The sequence below is a fragment of the Nanorana parkeri genome, unplaced genomic scaffold (assembly GCF_000935625.1).
Source record: "Nanorana parkeri isolate BGI_ZX_2015 unplaced genomic scaffold, ASM93562v1 scaffold26, whole genome shotgun sequence".
Taxonomy (NCBI): Eukaryota; Metazoa; Chordata; class Amphibia; order Anura; family Dicroglossidae; genus Nanorana; species Nanorana parkeri.
Window position 1 is genome coordinate 1,241,939 of NW_017306294.1, and position 25,936 is coordinate 1,267,874.

Here is a 25,936-nt window from a genome sequence, read left to right on the forward strand (position 1 = left end):
CCCTCCCAAGCCCCCTGCACACATATTAAACTCCCTCCCAAGCCCCCGCAAACACATATTAAACTCCCCCCCTCCTCCCTGCCAAAGGTAGAAGGACAAAACCTTTGAGTATTTCAAGCCGAATCTATATATGCGCATGGATGCACACATATTATCCAACAATTTGTATGAAACTTAAAGTGACTGATCTCCGATAGAGATGCAGATCGTGTAGCTGCTCCCGCAAGTCGTGCACGCGGTCCTAGACTGCGTGCCCGACTTTTCAGCTGGCCACATAGTACCGGCTCGCGGGCCGGGACTTTGAGACCCCTGCTGTAGGCTGTGGGCATAAGTCTCCACCAAACGCAATAAGCAGATGGCACAGAACGTGCTACCACCAGCTTGTTCCTTTCTAGAGGACAATGAGAGACCACCAGAAGAAGAAAAAAGGAGCACATTCCCACTCACGCTCCAAAACTGGTGCCCAACTTCACAGCTGCTGCAGCCTTCCATGTAGCAGTTCATTACAAAGCCTTCAGATCGGCAGGGAGATAGAGAGCCTCAGATCTAAGCATTTGGCTAAAGTGCAGGAGACTACAGCAATGTTTTCTATCCTTGAAAGTGTCACCCATAAAACTGAGGGAATGCAGTTCCTGCAACCGTGTGGGCACCATTTCATCACATGTGTGGTTCTTATCTTGTGCATTGCAAAGTCACTATCACACTGGAAATTAGTCTAAACATTGAGCCACGGTCTTCCCGGTATGCTGGGACCAAACACCAGAGGAGGCCCGACATGGTACTTGACTCCAGTGTGAGGGCCCAAAACACCAAAGAGGGCCTGCACGGCACTTCCCATGCAGTCATGGCATCCCGGACAATCAGTCCCTTATGTGCCAGCCAGCAAAAACTGCACATCCATCACACACCAAGGCAATCTAAAATCCCCTGTGCCCACAGCAATAAGCAGGAAAGGAATGAGTGCAATGTATTTTGTAATGTGATTTGTAATGTGATTTTTTTTTTTTAAATGTTAATTAAAAAAAAAGACAAAAAGGATGCAATAACGTATGAACAGATAAAGATAGATTCTACAAGAGTTTTTTTTTATTGGTCCAGCAACTGCAAAATATACAAATTTTTTAAAAGGCATTTTATCCTGTTTAAGCTTTTACTTTAGGCAATTTAAACCAGACAAATACACACATAATACAATTAACAAGTCAAATGTAATGAAAAAAAAATTACACTGAATCTACAACATTAAATAAATAAATCTGCACACCTAAACAGATAACTGGAAAAAAAATCTCAGTCTGACAAAAAAGAAAACTACCAATGTTGGCCTTCTATATTGTTTCACCAGTTAAGGTACTATATTAACCTCTCAATAAGACCAAAGACAGATATAATAAACTGTAACCAAGAGCACCCTAAGCACAGTCTGCACCAACACAATACATAATAACCCATTATATTAGGAGGTACTAAAAAACAGGTCTTTTTGTTTAGCAGGTTGGCTTGGTTTTGATAGTGTGCACATGGTTTATTACGCAGCTGCTTATTCTGTACCTATTAGGGATGCACTTGGTTTCAAACATAAATAGTGAGCATTGGACCCATACAATTCTAAGACTATTGCATGATACTGGGTGAAAAGGTAAAATGACAAAACCTTTAGCAGTATCTCAAGCAGAGTCTATATTATATGTGCATGGATGCACACATATTATCCAACAATTTGTATGAAACTTATAAAGTGACTGAACTGATGTTTTTCATCCTAAATAATGGTGAACAGAAGATTCAAACATTAAACTATTCCAAAAATAATTTAAAAAAAAAAGCAGAAAAAAAACCAAAAACACAATATGTTCCAGTCAATGCCAATCACTCTTTTAAAAAAACCCATCACACTCCATATCAGTCCTCAGGTCTGCAACAGTTAAACGTGGTCATTAATATCTTAGATCCCACCATTGGATAACCTAGCCCCACATACAGCAGAAACTGGAGGTTGACTGGTTTTAGTCAGATCCACATCTGATAACCACAAAGCTGTTCTATAGCCATACATCCAGACATTATGAATAAAATACAAACTTTCACCTTTTCTGAGCTCAGATCAATCCATATCAAGAACTCTGTCTCGCAACCCTGCCCTGACCATTGTATTAAAGTGCAAACATGCATCTTTGAGATAAGAGTGAAATTATATAAAAATATAATCCCCCCCACCCCAAATATTAAGCGCCTCAGCTGAAAACCACTGAGGAACAATGAAATGGCCAATTCTTGCACTTCACAACCATAAAGTGAATACGTGCTCAAGGAGATAATAGAGAAGGTGTTAGCAGCGAGAGCAGCTTAAGAAAATTCAAGTTAGACAGTAGAAAGCAGTAAGGACAATACTGTTCTAGCAGCTTTGGGGAAAAAAAGAACAGACTATCTACTACAAACTATAATGACAGTCGCATTGCGGCATTCAGAGACATGGGCAGGCTTATTAAATACAGCAGTGCAAAGAGGAATATAGTGTCATGCACAGTGCAGTAATCCACATCAGCTATATAACATTTACTAAAGTGAAAGATGAATTCTCAAAGCTTGATATAGGTTAATGCACTTTACCTCACTGCATAAGCCTGGTTATAGGACTATTTTCGACCCTTCTAAATGCCTAAACACTGAAAGGATTGACCTAGGATGCAGCCATGACACTAGAAACATTTTTAGCATGTTGCACAACCAAGAGTAGACAGTCTTATGAGATGTTGGTGAAGTTCAGAACATCTGTTTCTGCAGTATACTTGACCAGCAGACTCCACACAAGAGACATTTATATCTATGTACACATCAAAGAAAAGCCGAAACATATAAAACCAGCAGTACTGCAACCCAGACCACAGAGTAAACGTCACACCAATTCTGTGGTAACAGAGTGGCAAGTCTACTAAACTCTGCTTCAGAACTTGGTACCTTCGAGAAACAAAAAGATGTACGGGGGAACAATGAAAATGTAGCATACAGTATTCTCTTCCCCTTTACATTATCTACATTTAATTCAACTGTATTTTTGCTGTTTTGGTTAATACTTTCTAAAACAGAAGAATAATAAAATAAACTGTACTAGGTCTACAAAAAATAAAAAAAGGTAACAAAAAAACACACACATAAGTAAAATAAAGATTTGGCGGCGTACGAGCAGCTCCAGCTGTACACCCCACTGTTGAAATGACCGGAGGCTTCTTCATTTCTTAGAGACATAGCAAACTTGCTTTGGTGTCTGTCTCCCTTTCCAGTTTGATTTAAATTTGTTCAGACATACAAGCAGCTGCAGGCTCAGACATTCGAGTCCAGTGAAAAAGTTTGTAAGCATGTGTTAAACATGGAAAATGGAATGCAGCGGAGGGTAAGATGTTCATTGATCATGGTCTTGTCCTTTAAGGACCGTCAGTGCTGCTCGGGATGACTCACACCCTGCAATAGAAAAAATACACAGTCATGTTACACATGGCGATAAACCAATAAGTGCTAAATATGTGGAACATGCAGGTTATACACAGATGCTTATGGCACGGCACAGCAACAGGCAAAAGTACACAATATTGGACTAATGAGACTACAAATTACTAAACATCAATTGTTGCTGGGAATTTTATGACCAAAGTAAAGGAATTCATTAACATTACAAAGAAGGACTGTGGTGATATTAAAGTGGACCTAAAGTCAGAAACTAATTATGTCTGCCTGCCTCCCAATGCTACTTGTGTTCTATAAAAGTGAAAATGGCTCCCAAATACTTACCTGCATTACCCACTCCAGTTCCAGCAGGACCTTCCTACCCAACACAGCACCTAAGGGACTGGAAACGTAAAAGACTAAAAGGCAGCCAATTCATTCTCGAACCTCTCATGTTCCTGGTCCAAAAGCCGCAGCATTAGGCAGGAAGCACAAGGGAATCCTATGGCCTATTGGACCATGAGACAGACCACTCAGACCTGGTCATAGACTAAACAGACATAGGTAAATCTAGGGTAAACTTTTTAGCTTTTACAGAACACAAGCTGTATGGGAAGGCAGATGGATGGAAAGCTAATTTCTGACTTGTGGTCCACGTTACATAAATGGTGTTTAATTGTAACCATGCATACAAAAGGCCAATTCAGAAGCCAATATGGCAGCAAATGGATACCAATGGGCTTACTGAACTCCATCTCCCATCCCCATTATGTTTGATGGCTCTGTGCCACTACAGAAGTAGCCATAATGCACTTTAGTTTTAAAAAAACCCAGCAATTACATCAACATGCAAGAAAGACTGGAAAAATACATAAATCATCCAAAAAGTCATCAAAAGAAGGCTAAAAATTCTAAGTAACACATTGACAGCATTTTCTGCTCAACATGCTGGGAGATGACCAATTCAGAAAGAAGCACGACGGTCATAACAGATTATAGTGTTGTGATTGCGGCGATTTCAAACATGACAAAACCTGAAAGGTTACGCCTCCCAAAACACCATCTAGTCACCTACACATAGATATATACAACAGAGACCCCAATTTCCTAATTCATATGTGCAGATTTCTTGTAACTTTTATAAAGTCACCTCTGTTGTGAACTGCACTGGAACTAACACTGAGCATGCCAATAGTACATATAAAATGGTGAAGACTAAAGTGGAAAACCCATACACCTGTGAATGGGCACAATCTGCCATCCTCCAACATGGGGACAAAGGTAAGGGGGCACAGGAGGAGTGACTGGCATGCACCTAAACAATTACCTTCGAAATAAAAACAAGGTACTGATGTAATGGACAACTGATAGCCTTTAAAAGGAGGGGAAGAGAAGGGAAATTTAATTTAGTGGGTGTGCCTTCACCCAAACAGCTGTCCATTTAACGTCAGTGGACTATATTAAGTATTTGCGCAGACAGACAGACCAGGTAAAATCCATTCGACAAAAGAGCCCAACATATACCAATCAATAATGGAGACAAACATATCACAACATTCCACTAGTTGTACACACATTTCTTAAAAAGGGTTTTGCACACCAACAGCAAGAAAGCAGTACACTCCTGCACTGTTGGGATAGTGCTACCAAGGCTATATGAGGCTATAGTTAGGCTATAGTTACCAATTGGCCATGGCTGCAGCTACAAGTGCTCCTGCAGCCTTGCATCTCATTTACATTGTCTGAATATCTTTATCAGCAGGGGTCTTGGCAAAATGACCAACAGTAAAGAGGTTTCCATTTGCCAAAAAAACATTTAAGAGAATCCCTTCAAGCGATGGAAGTTACCGTGTACAGCCTGGCAATAACTTGGGTGCGGAGTCATGAAGATTGCGTAAAAAGAAAATAAGCACAACGTTGGAGTTACTGCCAAAAAGCAACACTATGCGCAACGACTACATGCCCATTTTGTTTTTCAGTTTGCATGAAACCAGCTGCTAAATCACATGTGGCTCACAAGACACCAGCTTGGTATAAGCAGGTTAGTAAAAGACGCTCCAACTGGTGACTGATTAGTTGTATGTTAAACGCATTAGTACTAGCTGATAAAAGCACAAAACAGAAGTGAAGGCAGCAATACTTACAGACAAGCCTTTCCTAGCAAAGGCTGAAAGGAAAAAAGGAGGCAGGGTAAGTGCAGATCAAAGGATAGAAGTAGGAATACATACTGTAGATAAACTGGAAAAAGGGATTATGTGAATAGATAGAACAGCAAGTCCAGAAAGGTTTTTCACATTCCCTTGGACTCTTAAAAATTAACACAGCATAACAGCAGAAGATAGGCCTAGTAGTCACAATTAAGCAGAGCCCCATTCTCACATCACCTATAAATAGGCAAGGACTGTTCACTAGCCCTAGGAATGTACTGACCTGTGTAGCCTGTACAGTAGGTGGCTCCTGAGCTGCACAACCAGATAGCGCAGCAGCAAGATCCTCAAAGCTATTGAGTCGTGCCTTCTTATTTGGTTCAGGACTGGCTAGAGGTGTAACACTGTTGCGTCTCATCAGTGGGGCAGGGGTTTTCTTGCTCTCCTGTGCAAATTAAAGTGACATGGTAAACATTATCATTTTCATATTTGAAGCAGAAAGTAACATTTATATTTATTCATGACTTCAAATTTTTCAAAACAGACAACCAAACTTGACATTTCCTGCGATTATAGAGTCATGCAATTGTTATATTTTAAGTTGTAACAAGAATGGCAAGTATGAAAAGTATGTTACTGCACACACAGATTTTCCTACAGAAAAAAAAAATCTGACCATTGAAGACCCAGTAATAAAAATAAATAGATCCAATAACTGCCCTGTGTTTTGAGCGAAGTTGTACAAATCGGTCATTGTCTCGTATTGTCAAGAAAGATCTGCCCAGCTATGGGCAAGCCAATTTTCCAAAGAGCCAGATTCTCAAGCAATGCCTGGCAATCCCTATGCTTTTTCTGGTAGAACACAAACAGATCAAAGATTGTCGAAAGACTATCAAAAAGGTTGCTGTACACACTGCTCTTACACAAGCTGAAGCCCATGTAAACAAGACCCAATGGTGTACTGGCCGAAGAGCAACCGTTGCATAGTTTACACTTCTAATTTTCAACAGAGGTACCAAGTGAAAAAAAATACCCCAAAACTTACTTCTGGTCTTTCAAAGTGAGTGTTAACAGCATCCACATTGAACGTAACCGTCTCCACATGGCAGCCTAAAGGGAAAATAAAAAGCATAAAAACATTGGAGATAGATGCACGTCAATTAGTGGTCGATCAATTCTGGGAGTAACCTTATTGTACTGGCTTATAATACACACACCACAGATTGCATTTTTCTTTAGTTTCACCTTTATATCGATAGTGATTACGGGGTCGAAATAGCTTTGATCATGGCAAGACTTTACAAAAATACTATTCTTACAACTAAATTGACAAAAAAAAAAAAAAACACTTACCATATGCATATGGAGTCAGTTTAAGCATTGTATGCAGCGGACATTTAAGATATGGCATCTCATCTGGAAAAAATTGGAATGCAAAACAAAAAAATTTACTTTAAAAAAAAGTGGTCATTTTAAAGTGCAATATAGATGGCGGTTATTATAGCTACCAAAAATAAGAGCGATAGATATATTTTACACATACAATATACACACAGTATTACCTGCAGATTTATCCAGAAAATAAGACAGAAGGCATCTCATAATTGCCTGATGACAAATAACTAGGATATTTCCCTGCCGCTCAAGTTCCATTATAACAGGTTCCAGACGCTGGACAAGATCTTGATAAGACTTAAGAAAGGAAATCAAGAATTAACATTTTGCTCCTTTACCAGTTTACTGTATTCCATTACAAATCTCTGGTATAAATGCAACATAAAAGCAAAGTAGTAAGAAAAAAAAAAAAAACCCACACAACTCACCTCTCCTGATGGGTAGCGATAATAGTATTTATCCTGTGCACGCAGCACATATTCTTCAGGATATTGCTCTTTGATTTCATCATAGGTCTTATCTTCACACACTCCCTGTGAGCAGGAATAAAATTCAGTATTATAAAAAGGAAACAGTTAATTAAATGACATATTATCCTACACAAGAGTGTGCCTTGACTGAATGCATGTTTACATGAAATGGCATTCTGGGTGTAAGATACCATGATAACCCAAACTATAGGAGTTACAAAAACCACTGAAATGATGCAAGGGGCTCATTGATCAACATGTCTGAAATGGGAATGACCTGTGTTATCACAGAGCAAATTATCAGATTTAGGCCATGGAAAGTTAGAACAGCTAGAAGACAATAGTTTGTGGCTACTAGGCAATGGAGGCAAATTTTTAAATTAGACTAGTAATTATACCCTTTATTGGGTTTTGTAAAATAAAAAAAACCCACACACACCCCTAGGAGAACCTAGATTAAAAGAATTTCAGCAGCTGAACTTTTAAATTCACCAAATGTTTTATATGGTTCACAATAATCACCAACCAGTGTATGACACTTTGATAGGTGCAGAAGAAACAGTTGTACAAGATAGGCGATTATGTAAAAACTGCTGTGCCATCGTAACAAGTTAAATAAGGAGTGGTAGTATAAAGAAACAAAAACTGCAAACTTACTGCATCCAGTTCATTTAAAGCTTTCCACTGCTCATAGGGCATTTTCAGAGCTTCTGCAGTCTGGATGGTTCTCTTCAACTGACTGGTCCACACTTTAAGTTCCTTCAAGTTCTGATCTTCAACATATTTTTTCAGGGCAATGGAAAACTAATAAGGAAAATATTTCAACCTCCAATGATGCAATTTAATGGAATTCACACATTTTATTTTCTGTATAGAGATTGCCATCTCTAATATTTACCTTTTTGCCTCGCTGGGACAACCCAGAATCGCCACCAATTTTCCCTTTGACGTTGCTCTCGCTTTCACCGGCTCGGCACAAATAGATGCAGCGAGGCTGGACGTGGATGTTCATTAGATAATATACAATCTTGCTTTGGATATGATCCTGAACTTTGTTCACCAAAAACCTTCGGCCAACATCAATGACAATGATCATAGAGAGATCTCTGCCAAAGAGAACAGAGAAGCGTGTTAAATACATTGTCCTATAGCAACTCAATGTCCTACAGCCACTCATTTGAATCCATCTTGCAGTACTCTGGCTTCGGCAGTCAATACTGGCTTGCCACTATGGGTTGATGCACTTTGCATTATTTATTTATTTATTTATTTAATAAGCCAACAAATGTGTTTTCATTGTTGTGACAGGTATATCAAAAGGTAGTATTTTCGATGGAGTTTATATCGGGCATTGTTCTCATAAATCAGTAGTAAATGCATATTTCAAGTTGTTCTTTGAAATCAATGTGGCAAATACAATGAAGGAATATTCTACACAATTTACAAGTGAAGGAGTTTTTCTAACACCAAGTAGAATTATATTATGGTGCATCACCAGCTAATAAAAATTGGGCAGGATTCAGGTCTTACCTGTCATAACCATCTGGATCAAGAGGTTCATACATGTTCTTGTAGCAGCTTATTCTTTTCATAAAGTCATCCAAAGCCTCTTTTGATGAACAACCTTTGTAGTCTGGGCTGGACAGTTTAACATCCTACAATTGCAACAAAGCATTACAATTATAACAATCCCTAACACGGTTTAATAAGACCTCAAAATAAACTGCTAGCTTTTATAGACAAGAGGAATTGGATACTTACCAAAACATTACTAGCAACAACTGATGGATCATCACAGACAGATTCAATAAAGAACACCTGAAAAATAAAAACACAAACTTACTACTGGGCAATTTAATATTCTTTTTGGGGATAACTGACTTAATTGAAAGTGTATCTATCATTTTATTTTAAAGTTTTGGATGGTGTGTGAAGGGTTACAAAAAATAAATAATGTTCTATTTCTGCCAACTAACCTTAAAGTCATTCTCTTTGGCAAAATCAACAATCAATCCTCTTCTTTCTCTGGTTGTATTTGTGGCATCAAAGACCTGGAACACGCACAAAGACCTGTTCAGTAATGAGTCGTTCAGAGCAGCAATACAGAGGGAAAGAAAAGAGAACCAGAACTTACAGCAATCTGTCCACCTTCCTCAGTCAGGTAGCATTTCACATCTGCTAAAGCAGCCAAGGCACATTGTCTGCGGGGGAAAAGAAAAAAAAAATGTATTACATTTAAAACAAAAACAGCTTTTGAGCACCAGCCAAGTGGTATGAGACAGTCTTTCATTGTAGTCTATGATGACAGATATTAGCGCACAAGTACACCAACCTTCTGACTTTCATGGCTTCTTGGTTGTCACAGCGGAAAAAGTCATAAGAACTAAATTCTCTAACAGCTTCACGTCTGTACTCCCCAACATTGAACACTAAAAATCAAAAGAAAAAAAATGGGATGCGTTATTAATATATCCAACATTTTTAATGCAAGAGTTGAAAAGACGTATGACTAAAGGAAAAGATACTAAACATACAGGATAGTCATTTTTAAGCCTCCTACTTAAAATGAAAAACTTCAAAACTTGATATTAATTCTCATAGCACTTTTGTAACCCAACCAGTGCTTTGTTCATGCAGGGTTGGCCAATGTACCTTTCCTTCGCTTCACTCAGATGTCAATAAAGAAAATACTCCCGAGTACGGAAGAGCATGTCACCACACTGGGCCATTCCCCAACCACCTGCGCTTTTACATAAGCAGAGTTTATACCCCTGTGTAGGCTACAACTATAACTATGAGAAACTCTGCTCCAGGCAGCCAAACAGAGCTGTAGGGGGATCAATAGAAAGGCAAGCATGTGCTGATCAGGAGGGGGGAATTAAAGCGAAGCACAGGTTCATTTTTGTGCCATGAAACGACGGCAGCAAACTGTCCTGAAAACGGCAAAAGTATTAATTGACATAATGGGCTACTGGACAGCACCAACGGTACAGTGATTTGAGCCGATCACCATATGGATGTTATTGTATGACAAAGCATGCATTGTCAAGTCTGAGTACAAGGCTTTGTAGGGTTAATAAGGTCTTTTAGAAGGTGCATCAGGATGCCGGTGTACCATATGTGTTGTAGCACTCAGAAAAGATTTCCAGTCTGGAGAAAGCTGCAAAGCCTGATCACCATCGCTAATAATAACCAAGTGAACAATTCTACTAAAGCTGGTCATACATGTAACTCTCTTATTCGGCTCAGCAGGCTGAAAGAGAAATTACTGGACTCCCCCATCCACACAACAGTATGGATGGACAAATCTCTCATGCCGGGTGTTATATTCTGACAGCCACCACCTGCAGCTGTAAGAAAACCAGAACAGTGACTGCAGAAGTCAAGTTTAGAGTTTCTTTGTAGCAGAGTTGTATTCTTTGCCTAAAGAGCAATGTCAGTTTTTATTTGTATCATAATAATGCATGCAAATCATGTGTTGATGCTCCTAAAATCATAATATTTATTTATGTCACTTAAGGTTTTACTCCTAGGTTCAATAAAATCTCAATATAATAGAGGACATTTTGGAATAAGAGCCAAACCTGAATTCATCTCAAAGAAGCTTTACATCAAATAGGTATAGAACACCTAGCGTTGTCATAGATATGGAATGGATGGATCCTTCACAGAGTTGGAAGGAAGCAGAGGGAGATATGAGAATGCTACATGGAGGAAGAAGATGAGAAGGCTAAGATGAGTATGCTATACAGAGGAAGATATAGCTCACCTTTTGTAGGTACTCCACTCCAGTTGAGGTAACGTGTCAGCTTCTTCGATATGTAAGTCTTTCCACGGGCTGGTAGTCCAACCATTACAATCACAGTTGGGGAGTTGGCAAGCTGAGGTCCACCCACTGAAATATAATTAGAAAACATCCATAAATTTCATGTAAATGTATATCTACAATAACAGGGTGGCAATGTGTAAACATGAAGCCCTTGACAAGACAATGAGCTGCTCTACTGCTTTTGGGAATCAGCTGACTAAACTCCCTGCAGAATATAAAAGAAAATGTGAGAACTATTGACATAGCTATTGGGACAGATAATTGGCTTATCACACACAGACAGCACATATCATCTATTCTATGCCAGGAAGTTGGCACCAATCAACATTCCTGACGCATTTGATTAACGCAAACAAAAGGAGGGTTATCAGGAACAAGCAGCGTACACGGAAACTGTTTCTACTACTTTTGTCTCTAAATTACATAGTTCACAACTTTTTTGGAGGTCAAGCAAATCTTCTGGAACCCATTTCCTTTGATCAGTTGAGCTACTGTTTTTCATTAAGACGTGTTAATAAATGCTAGTTAATTCTAGGAATGATAGATAGATGGATAGATGGATGGATAGGATAGATGTGCGAGGCCATATAAGGAAATATAAAGGTTTACTTTGCAGATCTGATAAAGAGATACTCAAGTTCTACAAAGTTTCTGTTTAAAAAGGGCAGATGGAGATCTTCTTTGAAATAAAATAAGTTTGTCTTATCTCAGGAGCTCAAGACAACACAAAGGACTGAAAAGAAAGAAATTGCACTGATCTGGCTTTACATACTGCCTTTTGTGTGTTAATTAGATCTGTCCAGCTATTTACAGTGGAAGGCTCTTCCCAAGTATCCCACCCATAGCCCCAGGCACATAAAAAACAGCAGGTGCAGACCGTAAACCTTTAGAAACCACCCAACCTCAAACAGCCACAAGCCAAAAATGTCAACCTAAAAGGACATGGCTGAAACTTCTATTCACTACACAGTTCCCCAGACAGATGGTGAAAATCCAGAAATTCTGCCTAGAAAGTAATACCCTAATTGTAAAAAGAGTAAAATAAAGATTTATCTAAAAATGCATGTTCAAAATGAGAGCTAAATAACTGTTCTCTCCACTTACTTTTATGAAGCCCTTGCATTTCTTCAAAACTGGTAAGAAAACTGGCTTTGGCTGCCAAGCTAGAAGGAGCACGTTCAACAGCTCAGACTAATATTCTGGACTGGGACAGGGATCATATATGTACAGTAGAATCAGCATGTAATCTGATAATAGGCTTGCGTTATAAGACTCCGTCACCCATAACTTGTGAATGACAAAGACAGGTGCCATCAGGGCTTGAAAAATTTGATGGTGTCTCACCAGTCAGTCAAAAATGTCACCAGTCAGCATGACCGGACTATAGCCTTGCAATTTATGTTAACATTTTTTGGGGACAGATAGAGCTTTATTTTGGTAGTATATAAAATCACCACTGGGGAGGGGTTTTACTATATAATGAAAAAAGTACAGTAAATGTACAAAAAAACCCCACAAAGTTTCCCTACATTATGTTATAAAACATCTATTCTTACGCATATTTTTGGTAAAACATAAAAGACGGGGTCACGTCGGGTAAATAGACACCAAACATGTCAAGCCTTAAAATTGCGTGCACCGGCAAAAAACGACCACACTGAAAATTGGCCATAGGCGCCGATTAAAACACTTACCGCTCATCTGTTTAGTGTTATCAGTAATTAATGGGTCTAAAATTGCTCACACTCCGACGTTCGCGGTAATACGTAACATGTGCGGCACAATAGGCGCACCCGACGCATATGTGTATGTGGGGGGCAGAGGACTTAAAATATTTTTCTTCTTGTTTAATGCTTTATTTTTTTTTTGGATTCTTTAATTTTTTTATTACTTTTTTTTTTTTTTACACAACTTTATTGCTATCACATGGGGGGCTAAGAGGCCCACTATGTGATAGTCAATTTAGATGACAGGCCCTCTTTATGGAGACATCAGGGTCTCCAAAATCCCTAATGCCACAACCCCCCAGAGGCATTACGGGATTTGTAGCGTCACCACAGATGGATTGCCACGGTTGCCTAGCCCTGGAGTAGGGAGACATCTGCCCATCCTCCAACGAGCTGCACATTGCTGGATCCAATGGCAAAAGCTCTTCCTGATGCAACCATTGGAGGCGTTTAAACCTCTTTATGGTCCAATTATCAAAAAAGATGCTCAAATCCGTTGAATCACTTGCTTCGATTGTGCCATATTTGGAAAGCATTTGCTTCTCCCCTTTAGGTGCAGAAAAAGGGAAAAACACTGGTCATCACAGATATGGCCACTGCATACAACCCAGAATGGCATGATTAATGAAGTCCACCTAGGATTCAGCAAGCAGATACCATCTGCTGACTCACTCCTCCTTTGTGTACCTTCATTTACAACTCAATTTTTTGCCCCAAGGGACACAGCTGTCAGGGTATGGAGAGTTCAACATCCAACCTAATTTCTTTAAATTACAGCTTTGTATTTATTGCACATTGAGAGCTTATTTTTGGCAGTATTAAAGTTAAAAAAAAAGAAGACGATTAGAACTTTGGCTCATCAAAAACTTGATAAGACCCCAAGCATGTTTAATTACCTGCACCTCTAAGCTCACAGGGACAGACACATTTTGTAATTTTGCCTTGCTGTGTATCTGTATCCAGCACATTATACAGAACGGCTGGTGTTTAGCACAAGCAGTGGAGTGTGGCGATGGAATGTTTGTCAAATACCTCCAGCTTCCTTTCAGTGATAAACCGCTAGCATCAAACAGAACACGCTAGCATGCTTAGTCACGGGATCCGTGGGGAGGATTGAAGAGGACAAATATCTGACGCAGCCATTTACATAGGTAGGAAAAGCAGCTGGAGAAAAGAAAACCAGCGTTTATGTAGGCAAAACATGGCTGGCCATAGACATCTATACGTCACTGGGCAGACTTTGCATACAAAGCGCTGTGAATTCTTTGCCAATTTTATACGCTTTCTACATTTCAAATAGAATGATCATGATGATTTTGGGGGTGCATAACATTGTTCCCATTCACGTTTTTTTTTTATTTGAGAATGGGGTGCCTCAAGATTGTGCATACCTAAACGGTGCTGTGACTAAAAATAAAAGGGTGAGAATGGATCCTAATCCTGAATAAACCTTTGCAGAGGACAGTCTGAATGTTCTTAAGACTGCTAATCCGGACAAAACGTCTACCTGCCTAATTTGACTTCCACCGGTGACCGGACATCCTTTACCTACACGTGATGCAGGATTAGTGGTCTGTCTCGCCATTGCCGAGAGCTCAGCAAATATGATTCTACATTTTGTCACGTTTACCCATTTTAGTGATTGCTGGGCTGACTAATTACTGTTTCAAGAAACAGTTGAGCCGATATTACTGAATGCCAGGCTCTGGCTCCCAAACTTGGGAAGCAACTGACCTGGAACAAACATGCAGTCAGTGAAGACTGGAGGAAAAAAAAAATACATACAAAACCATCTATAACTCTCTCCAAGCTATAATCACCAAACTCATCTCAAAATATCACCTAAACCATTCTTGCAAGACTTCCTGCTCTCTCACTCCCTCCCAGACTCACCTCCAGAGCTTCTCTCATCCTCTGGAACTCCGTATCCCAACCTGTCCCCTTATATTCTACTTTGTCCACCTTTAGGCGATCCCTGAAAACTCATCTCTTCAGAGAAGCCTATTCAACCTACACATAACTGTACTTCTTCCATCAGCTCATCCATCGCAATTAGTGTATTTTGTAACACTTGCCCCTTCTTCTAGATTGTAAGCTCTCATGACAGGGCCCTCCTAAATTGAAACTGTACTGTCATCCTTCATTTTGTAAAATGCTGTGCAAATTGTTGGCGCTATATCAATCCTGTATAAAGTCCAATCTCCATCTCTGCAGTGTTAGTGACTTAATTGGCCCCTTCACCCAAAAAAAAAAAAAAAATGCACATCACATACCCCAGGAGGCATCGGCTTCCATACAATGAACGATAAGAGGAGGGCTAGCCTGGCAGCGTATCAATGGGGGCTGGCTACCTGAACCCAGAAAAAAGACAGCTTGGCTCCCAATGATGTCAAGAAGATGGCACTGTGAGGCGTGGTGTGCGACAGTGGAACGCGGATCACAGCAGGACAACGCTGGATTTGCTGGGCGGGTGAATATGTGAATTGAGGACAACCCAGCATTAGGTAACAGGGGATTAAAATAAATAAATATATAAAATGACAGGGCTGAGAAAAGTTGGACACTATCTACAGACAAGAGCCCGAGATGACTCTGCTGTAAGGATGCAAGGGTTGTGGTTGCCCTCTTGTGGAATTACTCTAGAATTATATGCAGAATGCACTCTATAATAAAAACACAGTGAGGGGAAATTATCAAAACTGGAGCAGCTGTGCACTGCAACCAATCAGCTTCTAGCTTTCATTTTCAAATCTGAACTGAACTAGAGAAGCTAATTGGTTGTTATGGGCAACTGCTCCAGATTTTGTTTGCTCCCGTTTTGATAAATTCCCCTCAGTCTATCCTTAGAAGAACCCTGCTCAATTCAGGACAGCGACAGAGGCCGGACTAGGTATCCAATTATAATTCCTCCAGAAATAAATGAAATCATTTTAGTAGTGATCCATTACAAAACACTAAACTGGACACCAGCCAGTAAATTAAATGAAGCAGGAGGAGTCAAGTAACAAACACAAGTTCAGAGCCAATATATTTCCACCATTCATTCTGAAGTTATGACATTGTACGATCACCGTTTTATTACACTGAGAAATTGGGTCATAGGAAAATTGTATAACCTTCATTATAGGTCACCTTCAAATTAGAATACATGAAAGCAGGACTCGCCTAATGCTGACAATTCTACATTCTGGGACATCGAATTATATCTAAAGGCAAAACTTTAGTCTCATTTTGGATGTAGTAGGGAAGAGTTAAAACCACTGCCATCTGTGTCTTAGGGAGATTTCACTTCCTGTTAACAGGAAGCAAGAGAATAGATTTCCAATCTAATGCATCTCCCTTGGACAGTTGTCATGGGAACAAGCATTTTTTTTTTTTACATGAATTCAGATCATTGCACAGAAAAGTTTTTCTTAAAATGTTTTCCCAAGCACTTAGTCGTTTTTAAACTGCTCCAACTCTCAACTTCCCTGAACTTCCTGCCCAGTACAAGATCACAATGGAAAAGAAAAGTCTCCAGCATCTGTCTGTCTATACATTAAGGCCCCGTTCACATATAGCGACATACCTTTTGCAGCGGATCCGCACGGCCGGATAGCGCGACTTTCGGGGCGACGTTCCAGCGATGATCCAGCGACGGTAGCGCGACCTTCCCCGTCGGGCTCCATAGAAAAAAAGTAAAATCGCGCAAAATCCGCCGAAAAAAGGGTCCGGTAGAAGCGACTTGCGACCGCGACATGGAGTTAAGACAGCTCCATTGAATAACATTGGCCGGCGACTTCTCGCGATATCGCGCGGCAAAAATGCGCCATATCGCGGCGGAAATCGCGCGACAATTCGCTATATGTGAACGGGGCCTAACTTGAAAAAGGGATGAATGTGGAAGGGGTAGGAAGTGGAATGCTTCCATGCTGTGCCGGTGTGTTTGTAGAGAGACACGGATTACTAGCACACACATACAGGTGGCTCCATAGGATCCTGTGAGGGAAAGGAGACACCCGAAAACACAGTACCGTGTTTCCCCGAAAGTAAGACATCCCCCGAAAATAAGACCTAGTGTCTTATTTCGTGCAAAAAAAAAATAAAGACACTGTCTTATTTTCGGGGGAAAAACGGTATCAGGTTCAGTGCTCAGGGGACCCTCTGGTTGTGCAGGAAACTAAACCTTTACAATATCGAGGAGCAGCATCCATTGTAAGTGATTTAATCAGCATCTGAAATGGGTTAAAAAAAACTTTTGACTTGAGATTCACTCAATTCCTGAACTCAAAGTGATATTCATCTTCCAGCTATTGTATTCTGATAACAGGTGCCAATGGAGTTCAGAATACCCAAACAGTGACCAGAGCTGGGTGGACAATTGTGCCAATCGACTTGTGTGAAGAGGTGGTGTTGGCAGGGTCACCCAAGAATCACATTTTGTCAGATTCAGCAGAGAATGAGCAAAATATGATCCATGAATGGCCAGCTTTATTCACGACAATGGACATCAGTACAAATAGAGGGGTGACTCTCTCTAATGAGCACTCCAACAGCAAACACCACCTCTCCAGCTGTGGGGAAACCACAAATCCCATCATGCATCTATCTCTGGGAGTCATGCCTGTGGCTGTGAGAATCTTGCCCACCCCTGGTCTAACCCTTCTGCATTGCACCCAACAGAAACATTTTGCCCAGGGAATACTTTAACATTAACTAGTCCATGTGCCCCTAGATATGGGACTGTCCTCAATAACCAGCAATGCCCCATCCAATCCCTATAGAAGACAAGAGAAAGGGAAACCCTGGAGGAGGAGTACCGCTCTTGTGACTGGAATAGGAAATGGTGGTTCCCTGTGACATGAGCACCCCTCCTCCGTCTCCAGTCAATAGATGGAGATGATGTAGGAATGTCCTCATTAGGAATGCCTGAGTCACCAGCTGATCGCTGGGGTGATGCTTCTACCATCCTCCCCTCCCCCAATGTGCAATCCGGAGTGTCGTCATCAGAAGCTCTATTTTAGGTGAATATATGAATCAATCCTGCACATCCCCCTCAATGGAGAGTGACGTAAATCAATTCAGACACTGCAAGCCTAGTAACAGCGATCTCCATCCTACCCCCAATGCACTGCTAATGGCGTGTCCTGCATCCCAATACACCGATCGCTAATCCATCCCTTCCGGTGCACACAGATTCAACGGAAAATTACAGGACATAAAACGTGATTAATCTCCGCTCAGTACTCGTCGTACAGGATCGATCCCGTCCCTGCAACGTGTGAGCCAACACATTGCAGATCCGGACTGGTACCGTGCATACCTGGCTGCAGCACCCACATCCCCGGGCCGGCACCGTGCATACCTGGCTGCAGCACCCACATCCCCGGGCCGGCACCGTGCATACCTGGCTGCAGCATCAACATAACCCGGGCAGGCACCTTGCATACAAGGCTGCAGCATCCACATAACCCGGGCAGGCACCTTGCATACAAGGCTGCAGCATCCACATAACCCGGGCAGGCACCTTGCATACATGGCTGCAACATCCACATCCCCCGGCCCGGCACACTGCGTACCCGGCCTCTTACCATTCATAAGCAGCAGCGGCTCCTCATCTTTGGGCAGCCAGATCTTCTTTATCCGGTTCTGCATTAGCTCCATAGGCATAATCACCAAGGTCCGGGAACTCCCAAATATAATAATGTCACAAAGATCCGCTCTCTCCCAAATCGGTAACGTGATGGTGCCGCACACTGTGATCAATGATGAGCGGCCATGGCCGGATCTGATGTAAGGTAATAGCAATCCCGAGTCGTATAGCACAGCGAGCACCACGCTCTCCCTCTCTCTTCTCGTAAATGATGCAGACCTGGGCTGTGCGAGCTGTAAAAAAAAACCCGGCCGGCAAGAGGAGCAACGTGACACCGGTGACGTCAGCCGCCCCTTCTGCTCGGTGCCGTCCCCTAGTGGCCGCATTCCGCAACTACACCCCCAAGGTTGCTCTGCGCCCCGCACGTATCTATTAACCCTTTACACACTGGGGAGGAGGAGTGGAGGTCTGCCAAAATTCTAAAACTTCTCAAGAATCTCTACTGCAGCTATGTGCATTTTAATTATAGCGCTGCGCAAACTGTTGGCGCTATATAAATCCTATATAATAATAATACTAATAATTTCCCGGTACTTTTATCTACATAGTGTCTTCATACAGTGAAGAAAGTTTAAAATTGAAGTGATCTCCTTTATTGGCTAAAATAAGCAATTTTAGATGCAAGATTCGGGATTCCTTACATCCCCTCTTCAGGCTTGATACATGACTGTATTTATACATATTGCTTGCATATTTAATGAGTTATTCAATAAAGGGGATCACTTTTATCATTGATCTGGTACAATATTTTACTACTGTGTTTATAATATTCATAAATCAGGAGCCATCGGGAATGATGAGCATTAAATATCACTTAGAAATACCAACCACTGAATGTTACAATTATGATCATCTTTATCATTGAATTGCACTGATTACGTGTTCCCTATTTATTAAAAAAGTTCAACTTGTTGATGCATTTTACACCACTGTACATGGCAAACGACGTCTAGGGGTCTAAACAGATATTTCCTATTCAAGGATCGCCCCTACATCTTAATGGATTGCTGATCACGATTGCAATCAGCTCTCCATGTAGTGACATTCAGGGTGCATCCCCTGTCCTTGGTTTGGATCTGAAGATACTAGCAGAGTTCAGTCATCCCGGTCCGCAGGATTCATATGACAATGGATATGATAACAAAGCGAGTCATCGCCTGGATCACAGCTTTTGTTTAGTCTATTGCTATGGTGATGCCTCTGCCATTCTCTTCCAGGGATATTCTTTTCACATACAAGGAGTCGGTGGGGGATTGTAACTTCTTCTTTTGTTCTTTTCTAATGCAATGTACAGGAAGGATGGCTGATTGCATGAGATAGCAATATGACCTGTACCCACAACCGTCCCTGACTGTCCTTGTCATTGTAACTAGATGGGACCTACCATATTGAGGAGGATACAGAACAATGCATCACAATATATGAATTCAAACTGAGAGCCGGCGGTCTCCTCCTGTGGGCAGTCAGCCGGGAGGTCGGGTAACAGGAGGGGGTCCTCTCGGCCAGCGCTCTCTATGGCTCTAACACGTACCTCACGTTTCTCCCATGGTGAGGTCTCTCTCGGTGCTGCCCTTCCCCCTCACCCAGCATCCTTCCCCCGCAGGCATGCACACAAGTGCCATTTGGTCTCCGGGGATCCTCTCTCTCACACATACAACGCCCTTTTTTGTGGTTTAGTGATATGTCACATTTTGGTTGTGTTAGCTGCCTCCTTTCTTCCCGGCAGTGGGGGTCGTGCAGTGCCAGGAAGGTGCAATGTTTAGTGTAAAGCAGCTTACATACAAATGAACTATATCAACCACTTTCCTTATCTCTCTGTATTCGGTTACTTTGTATTATCCCCTCCATTGCAATGGTACTTCATGTAACTTGTTGCTAAGCAGTGACTAACTGCAAGTATGGAAGAATCATAGCAATGTCATATACAAAATACACAACTGTCTTATAATATATGTCAAATATACCCAATGTACATCGCTGTATCCTATAATATATCTCCTATATATAAACTATACCCAATGTACATCGCTGTATCCTATAATATATATCATATATATATAAACTATACTCAATGTACATCGCTGTATCCTACAATATATATCACATATATAAACTATACCCAATGTACATCACTGTATCCTACAATATATCTCATATATATATATATAAACTATACCCAATGTACATCACTGTATCCTATAATATATATCATATATATATAAACTATACCCAATGTACATCGCTGTATCCTATAATATATATCATATATAGAAACTATAACCAATGTAAGAAAGAAATATTTCACTGGTGACTGTTCATAGCTGTGCTGCATTGCAGTGCATTTCAAAAAAAGTTCATCTATGTATTTTACCATGATGACCAGGGGGGTCCCTTGCTTTCTCGCCACCTGAGGCGGGGGTGCTGGTGGTGCATGCTAACAGGGGGCATCTCTCCCAGCTCACTGACATCACTGGTTGCTGGGAGCTGGGTGGGACGCCGGCCAAATCATCCCTGAGGCGTGATTCAGACGCTCAGCCGCTGCGAGTGCTGAGTTAGCAAACCATCACTGGACGCTGTGCTGCAAGCCAGCCCTCAGCACTGCTAACTTAGCACTCGCAGCGGAAGAGAATGTGGCCGCAGAGCACTGAGTGTGACGGAGAAGGGGGGACAGAGCACCAGCGGCTGTGGTAACTGGGGCCGATAGGGAAGGGTGCCTGAGCCCCGATGGAGCAAATCAAAATTCAGCATGCAAACCTACAATTGAATGTTTTGGTTATGCCATGGCTCTCAGTTTCTTCCTGTAAAACAGTAGAAATTGAACAAATGGCAGAGTTTAACACTGAATCCTCCGCCATTTTGCTTAGCACTGTGCAGCTGAAGCGTTCAATAAACAGCTACTCAGCGCTTGGCTAAGGAACTGAACGTGTCTCTGGTTGCTAAAAGCTGGGTGGGAAGATGTGTAAAGGTGGCCATACACTCTACAACCATCGCAAGACTTTAGTCTTGCAATGGTTGTACAGGGATTAAAAAAACGTACGATCTGCCTATCTTGGACAGGCAGATTGCACTCTCGATCATCGCAAGCCCGCCCCCCTGAGGGGCGGGCTTCCGATGACCGCAATGCTGAACGGGCAGTGTGCGCGTGCGCACACCGGCCCGTTCGGCATTTGTCTTCTGAGCACCGTTCTAACCAGCCGAGAATCGTACGATTCCCGGCTGGTTTTCGAACATGCTGGTTCGACAGAAGACGTGCGACCGTACAGTAGAAACGGTCGCACGTCTCCGTTCACACTGCTCGAAAAACCGATCGCATACGATTATCGTACGATAATCGTGCAGTGTATGGGCACCTTTAGGAAGGTCAGCTCTTAGCAAACTGGGATGCTCTGGCCAGAAAGGGGGCGGCAGGCACTCTGCAAGCAATGTACAACAGAGAGCAGAGTGGCCATGTTGTTTGTGTTCTTTGAGGCAACAGCCACATACTGTATCCATATAGGGACGGCCCTAATAATAACACACATTAACTTCACAAAATATCTTTGGAAGGGACAGCAAAAGAAAAGTGTAATGTATTAATCACACTTATCTCTGTGCTATCCTTCTCCAGGTACAGCTCTCTGTGTGAAGCGCTACCATTATCTCCATCCTTCCAGCCAGGATGTAATTAAATCGCTACAATAAAGGTCTATGGGACCCCTTGGCTACATGTGTACCTTACATCTGCTACATTTGGTCAAGTGTATAACATTTATTTTGCCCATATTAGATCATGATCACTTGATTTATCAATCACTAGTAGCAATAACAATAGTAGCCATGGGGATTAACTACACGGTGATAGACAGCGTCCATTAAACACACTCAATTGTGGCACTGATCAGCTATATATGGTTCTGGGTCTTCTACAGTACTTCTGCAGCCCATATACATGAGATGACAGACACCCAATGCATCCTTTTATCATAATGAAAGCACTGGGTGCCAGAGGTTACAGAGGGCTGTCTGGCTATGCAGTTTAGGGGGTAACCCTATGTGGGCCATACCCATGGCAATTTTTCGACAATTTCAACCCCTTGAACTGGCCATACACCTATCTATAGATTATCTTCAGATTTTCTATGGTCAGATGGAAAAAGTGCAACAGGTTCCTCTATCTACGCTAAACTGTGTGGATGGAGGATTCTCCCACTGGGCCAAGCTTCAGTATCTTGCTAGTCGGCCCCGCTGGCTCTCAAAATACCTGAACAATCTCATTGGATGCAGGCACTGTTCAGGTGTTTTGACAGCCAGAGGGGCCGACTAGCAAGATACTGAAGCTTGGCCCCGTGGGAGAATCCTCCATCCACACAGTTTAGCGTAGATGGAGGAATCTGTTGCACTTTTTCCATCTGACCATAGAAAATCTGCAGGTGTATAGTCAGCTTTACAATCAACTTCAGGTCATATGAATTATGGCAACCTACCAATATCCTTGCCTTATAGATAGCTTGCATTTGATAGCTGGTTGAAAGTGGTGGGACTTTCTAAAAAGTGTCATTGTATGGCCATACACTGTGTGAATTGTGTCTTACAGTTCTTCTAGAACCAACCAAAATGTGCACAATGGGTGCTGTAGTTAGCACCCTTCTGGACGGCATCTGATCGAAGGAGCCAGTTGGAAAATCATCAAACGTATGGTGCTTGTACCCAATCAGCTGCAAACACTGTTCATGTATTCTGACAGTGGCTGGCAGCTGCTGTCAAAACACAAAGGCAACAGCGGGGGATTCCTCCATCCATGCTTGTAAGTGTTGATGGCGGAATCTGTTCTATTTTTTTTCATTCGGCCCACGGGTTGAACAAAAAAAAACTTTAGTCTCATGTTCTGCCACTTTGTTCACTAACTGGTATCAACACAGGCAAGGGAACCGTAAAGAGGAATTCTGGGATTCTAAATAAATAAACCCTTGCAGTGGGGCTAGCTCCACACTCCAAGGGTTAACTACTCCTTTTGGTCTAGGGCAGGGGTAGCCAAACTTCGGCCCTCCAGCTGTGGTGGAACTACAAATCCCATGAGGCATTGCAAGATTCTCACAGCCACAGACATGACTCCCGGAGAGAGATGCGTTATGGGATTTGTAGTTTCACCACAGCTGGAGGGCCGGAGTTTGGCTACCCCTGGTCTAGGGGCTTTAATAAAAAAAATATATACTCACGTAATCCTCAATCCTGCCTAGCTGCTAGACCAGTCCCCGAAGCCTCTTCTCCCCAGATGTCTAGCCCTGCTGACGTCATCACATCTAATGCAGTCCATTCACCTGCATTAGACACGAGGAGGTTGACGGACATACCACAGCTGGAGCGGATGGGGAGTGAGGTGAGTGCTGACTGCGGCAGGATCAAGGATCAGGTGAGAATATCTTCTGTATTCCGGCTCCTAGACCAAAACAAGCATTTGCAAGCTAGCAAGGGTTTTTTTTTTTTAAAACAACTGCAGTTTCCCTTTAATTAAATTATATTGCAACCCCATATAGGATGATCTCTTGGCTGACCTAGTGCACGGTGATTGGGTTCAATCAATAAGGATGCAAGGTGTATAGTAATTAGGAGATTGTGGGATAGAGATGTCTCCTGGAAGACATTGCCACTGTAATAAACTCTTCCGTTTCAGAATGTATGACTAACATGCTCATCACTGTAAGGGCAGATATGTCTAAAGACATAACTAGACTTCACCATTACAATGTGGACCATCATAGAAGTCCAACAATCACAAGTGCAGAAGTTCTATTCATGACCCTGGCCTGACTGTCACCTGCACAAGCAGGGATGTGAGTTTTTGGATCCACGTGTCGCTGCTCAAGCTCCTCACAATGAGTCTGAGAAAAGGTGATCCAGCACAGCAACATAACCTTCATCTCCTCTGCTCTGTGTAGTTGTTCTGTCAACATATAATTTCTGGCTCTAATCTTACTTTCAGTCTAGACTGCTGTGGTGTGTGCTCCCTAAGGCCTCATTCACACAGCGCAAAGTCGGGCCGTACACGTCTGTGTATCGGGCCATTCCCGGGAGGGGACAGGTGCGGCTTGTGATTGCACGCAGCAGCCTGTTCTTCACTATGGGAGTACGCAGCCGTACGCACACCCGAGCTGCCCATTCGTGCGGGTCCAGGTGTCTGTACCTGGATGCAGACAGGATGGATCCTTTCTGAGCCCGAGCACGGACACCCTGACCAGGGGCGTCCAGAGGCTGGGTGACACCCGGAGCGGTAACCGAGTGTCACCCCGCCGAGACGTCACTGCGCGTGACGTCACCACGCGCGTGCGTGATTAAGTCATCGCGCACACGCGACAGTATTCTGATACCTGCCGGCGGCCATCTTGGTGAGAGAGGAGGGGACAACAGGCCGCACCCCCCGCACCCCCTTGTGACGCCACTGACCCTGACCCACACGGATGTGCAGTTGGGGAGTGTGTATGGCAACGTACGGCCGCGTCCTTCAATAGGGAAGAACAGGCTGCTGCGTGCAATCACATCCAGCACCTGTCCCTCCCGGGAACGGCCCGATGCGACCGTGCACGCCGCAGGGATCTGTGCGGCCCGACTTTACGCTGTGTGAATGAGGCCTTACTCCTACTCCCTGCCTATAAACAGTGAGCAGAGCCGTGCAAAGCTAAACCTATAACTTTTCTGCATGTTTCAGTGCTAAGCATGGCGAGGAATGCCTAGGCACATACACAGACTTCAGAAAGAGTTCAAGTATGTTTCAGCCTACTGTTAAGAATCAGAAGCCTTTAATATACTGTGACTCAAATATTATAGCTGGCTCTGAAATATTTTACACACCAGCTCTAGTGCGTTCCAGCATGATTCGCATGATTCACTGCTGGAACAGACTGAATTGCACAGTGTGAGGCATGGGGGAGTTTAGTGTGCGATGCAGCGCATTCCAGCAGCTAACCACGCTTGAACGCACTGTAATTGGTGTGAACAAGCCCTGAAGGTTCCCTGCGTTCTGGGGTGGGAGGAGGCAGCAGTGCTATCACCCCCACCATAGCGCAGGGGCACGTCAATGCCTGTGTTCCATTCCAGTGCGATTGTAAAAAATGCTGCATGGTGCGGGTGATCGCACTGCTGGGGTGCGTGGCTGCAGTGCCATTGGCTTCAATGCACCACCACGTCTCCTCCCACCCCAGAACGCAAGGAACCTTCAGGGCTTGTTCACACCAATTACAGTGTTTTCTTGAAATTACAAGAAATGTAACAGTCTCATGTTTAATTGTTTATTTTTTTTAATGCAAATCTGTCTTCAAAAA

General features: G+C 42.4%; 1 protein-coding gene and 1 long non-coding RNA gene across 3 annotated transcripts in view; both read right to left on the minus strand.

Annotated features, from left to right (window-relative positions):
* Positions 1-2,581: 2,581 nt before the first annotated feature.
* The window catches only part of LOC108794939, a 24,493-nt gene continuing 1,138 nt past the window's right edge, over positions 2,582-25,936 (minus strand). The window contains exons 2-3 of the long non-coding RNA XR_001941729.1: positions 19,283-19,289; positions 2,582-2,651 (exon numbers count right to left, since the gene is read on the minus strand). This is a non-coding gene — a long non-coding RNA (uncharacterized LOC108794939). The remainder of the gene's footprint in view (positions 2,652-19,282; positions 19,290-25,936) is intronic.
* PFKFB3 (6-phosphofructo-2-kinase/fructose-2,6-biphosphatase 3) lies at positions 3,028-18,715 on the minus strand. 2 transcript variants are annotated; one of them, XM_018566076.1, is made up of 17 exons: positions 18,580-18,715; positions 11,223-11,348; positions 9,786-9,882; positions 9,588-9,654; positions 9,430-9,504; positions 9,215-9,271; positions 8,984-9,108; positions 8,352-8,559; positions 8,111-8,257; positions 7,412-7,516; positions 7,151-7,280; positions 6,942-7,004; positions 6,634-6,698; positions 5,872-6,033; positions 5,586-5,608; positions 4,769-4,813; positions 3,028-3,459 (listed from the first exon to the last, which is right to left on the minus strand). In XM_018566076.1, the coding sequence occupies exons 1-17, from the start codon at positions 18,656-18,658 to the stop codon at positions 3,453-3,455; spliced, it is 1,581 nt and encodes a 526-aa protein (XP_018421578.1). In that variant the 5' UTR covers positions 18,659-18,715; the 3' UTR covers positions 3,028-3,452. The 2 variants fall into 2 exon arrangements, with proteins under 2 accessions (XP_018421578.1, XP_018421587.1); XM_018566085.1 differs by lacking the exon at positions 3,028-3,459 and having other exon boundaries at positions 4,765-4,813; positions 5,881-6,033.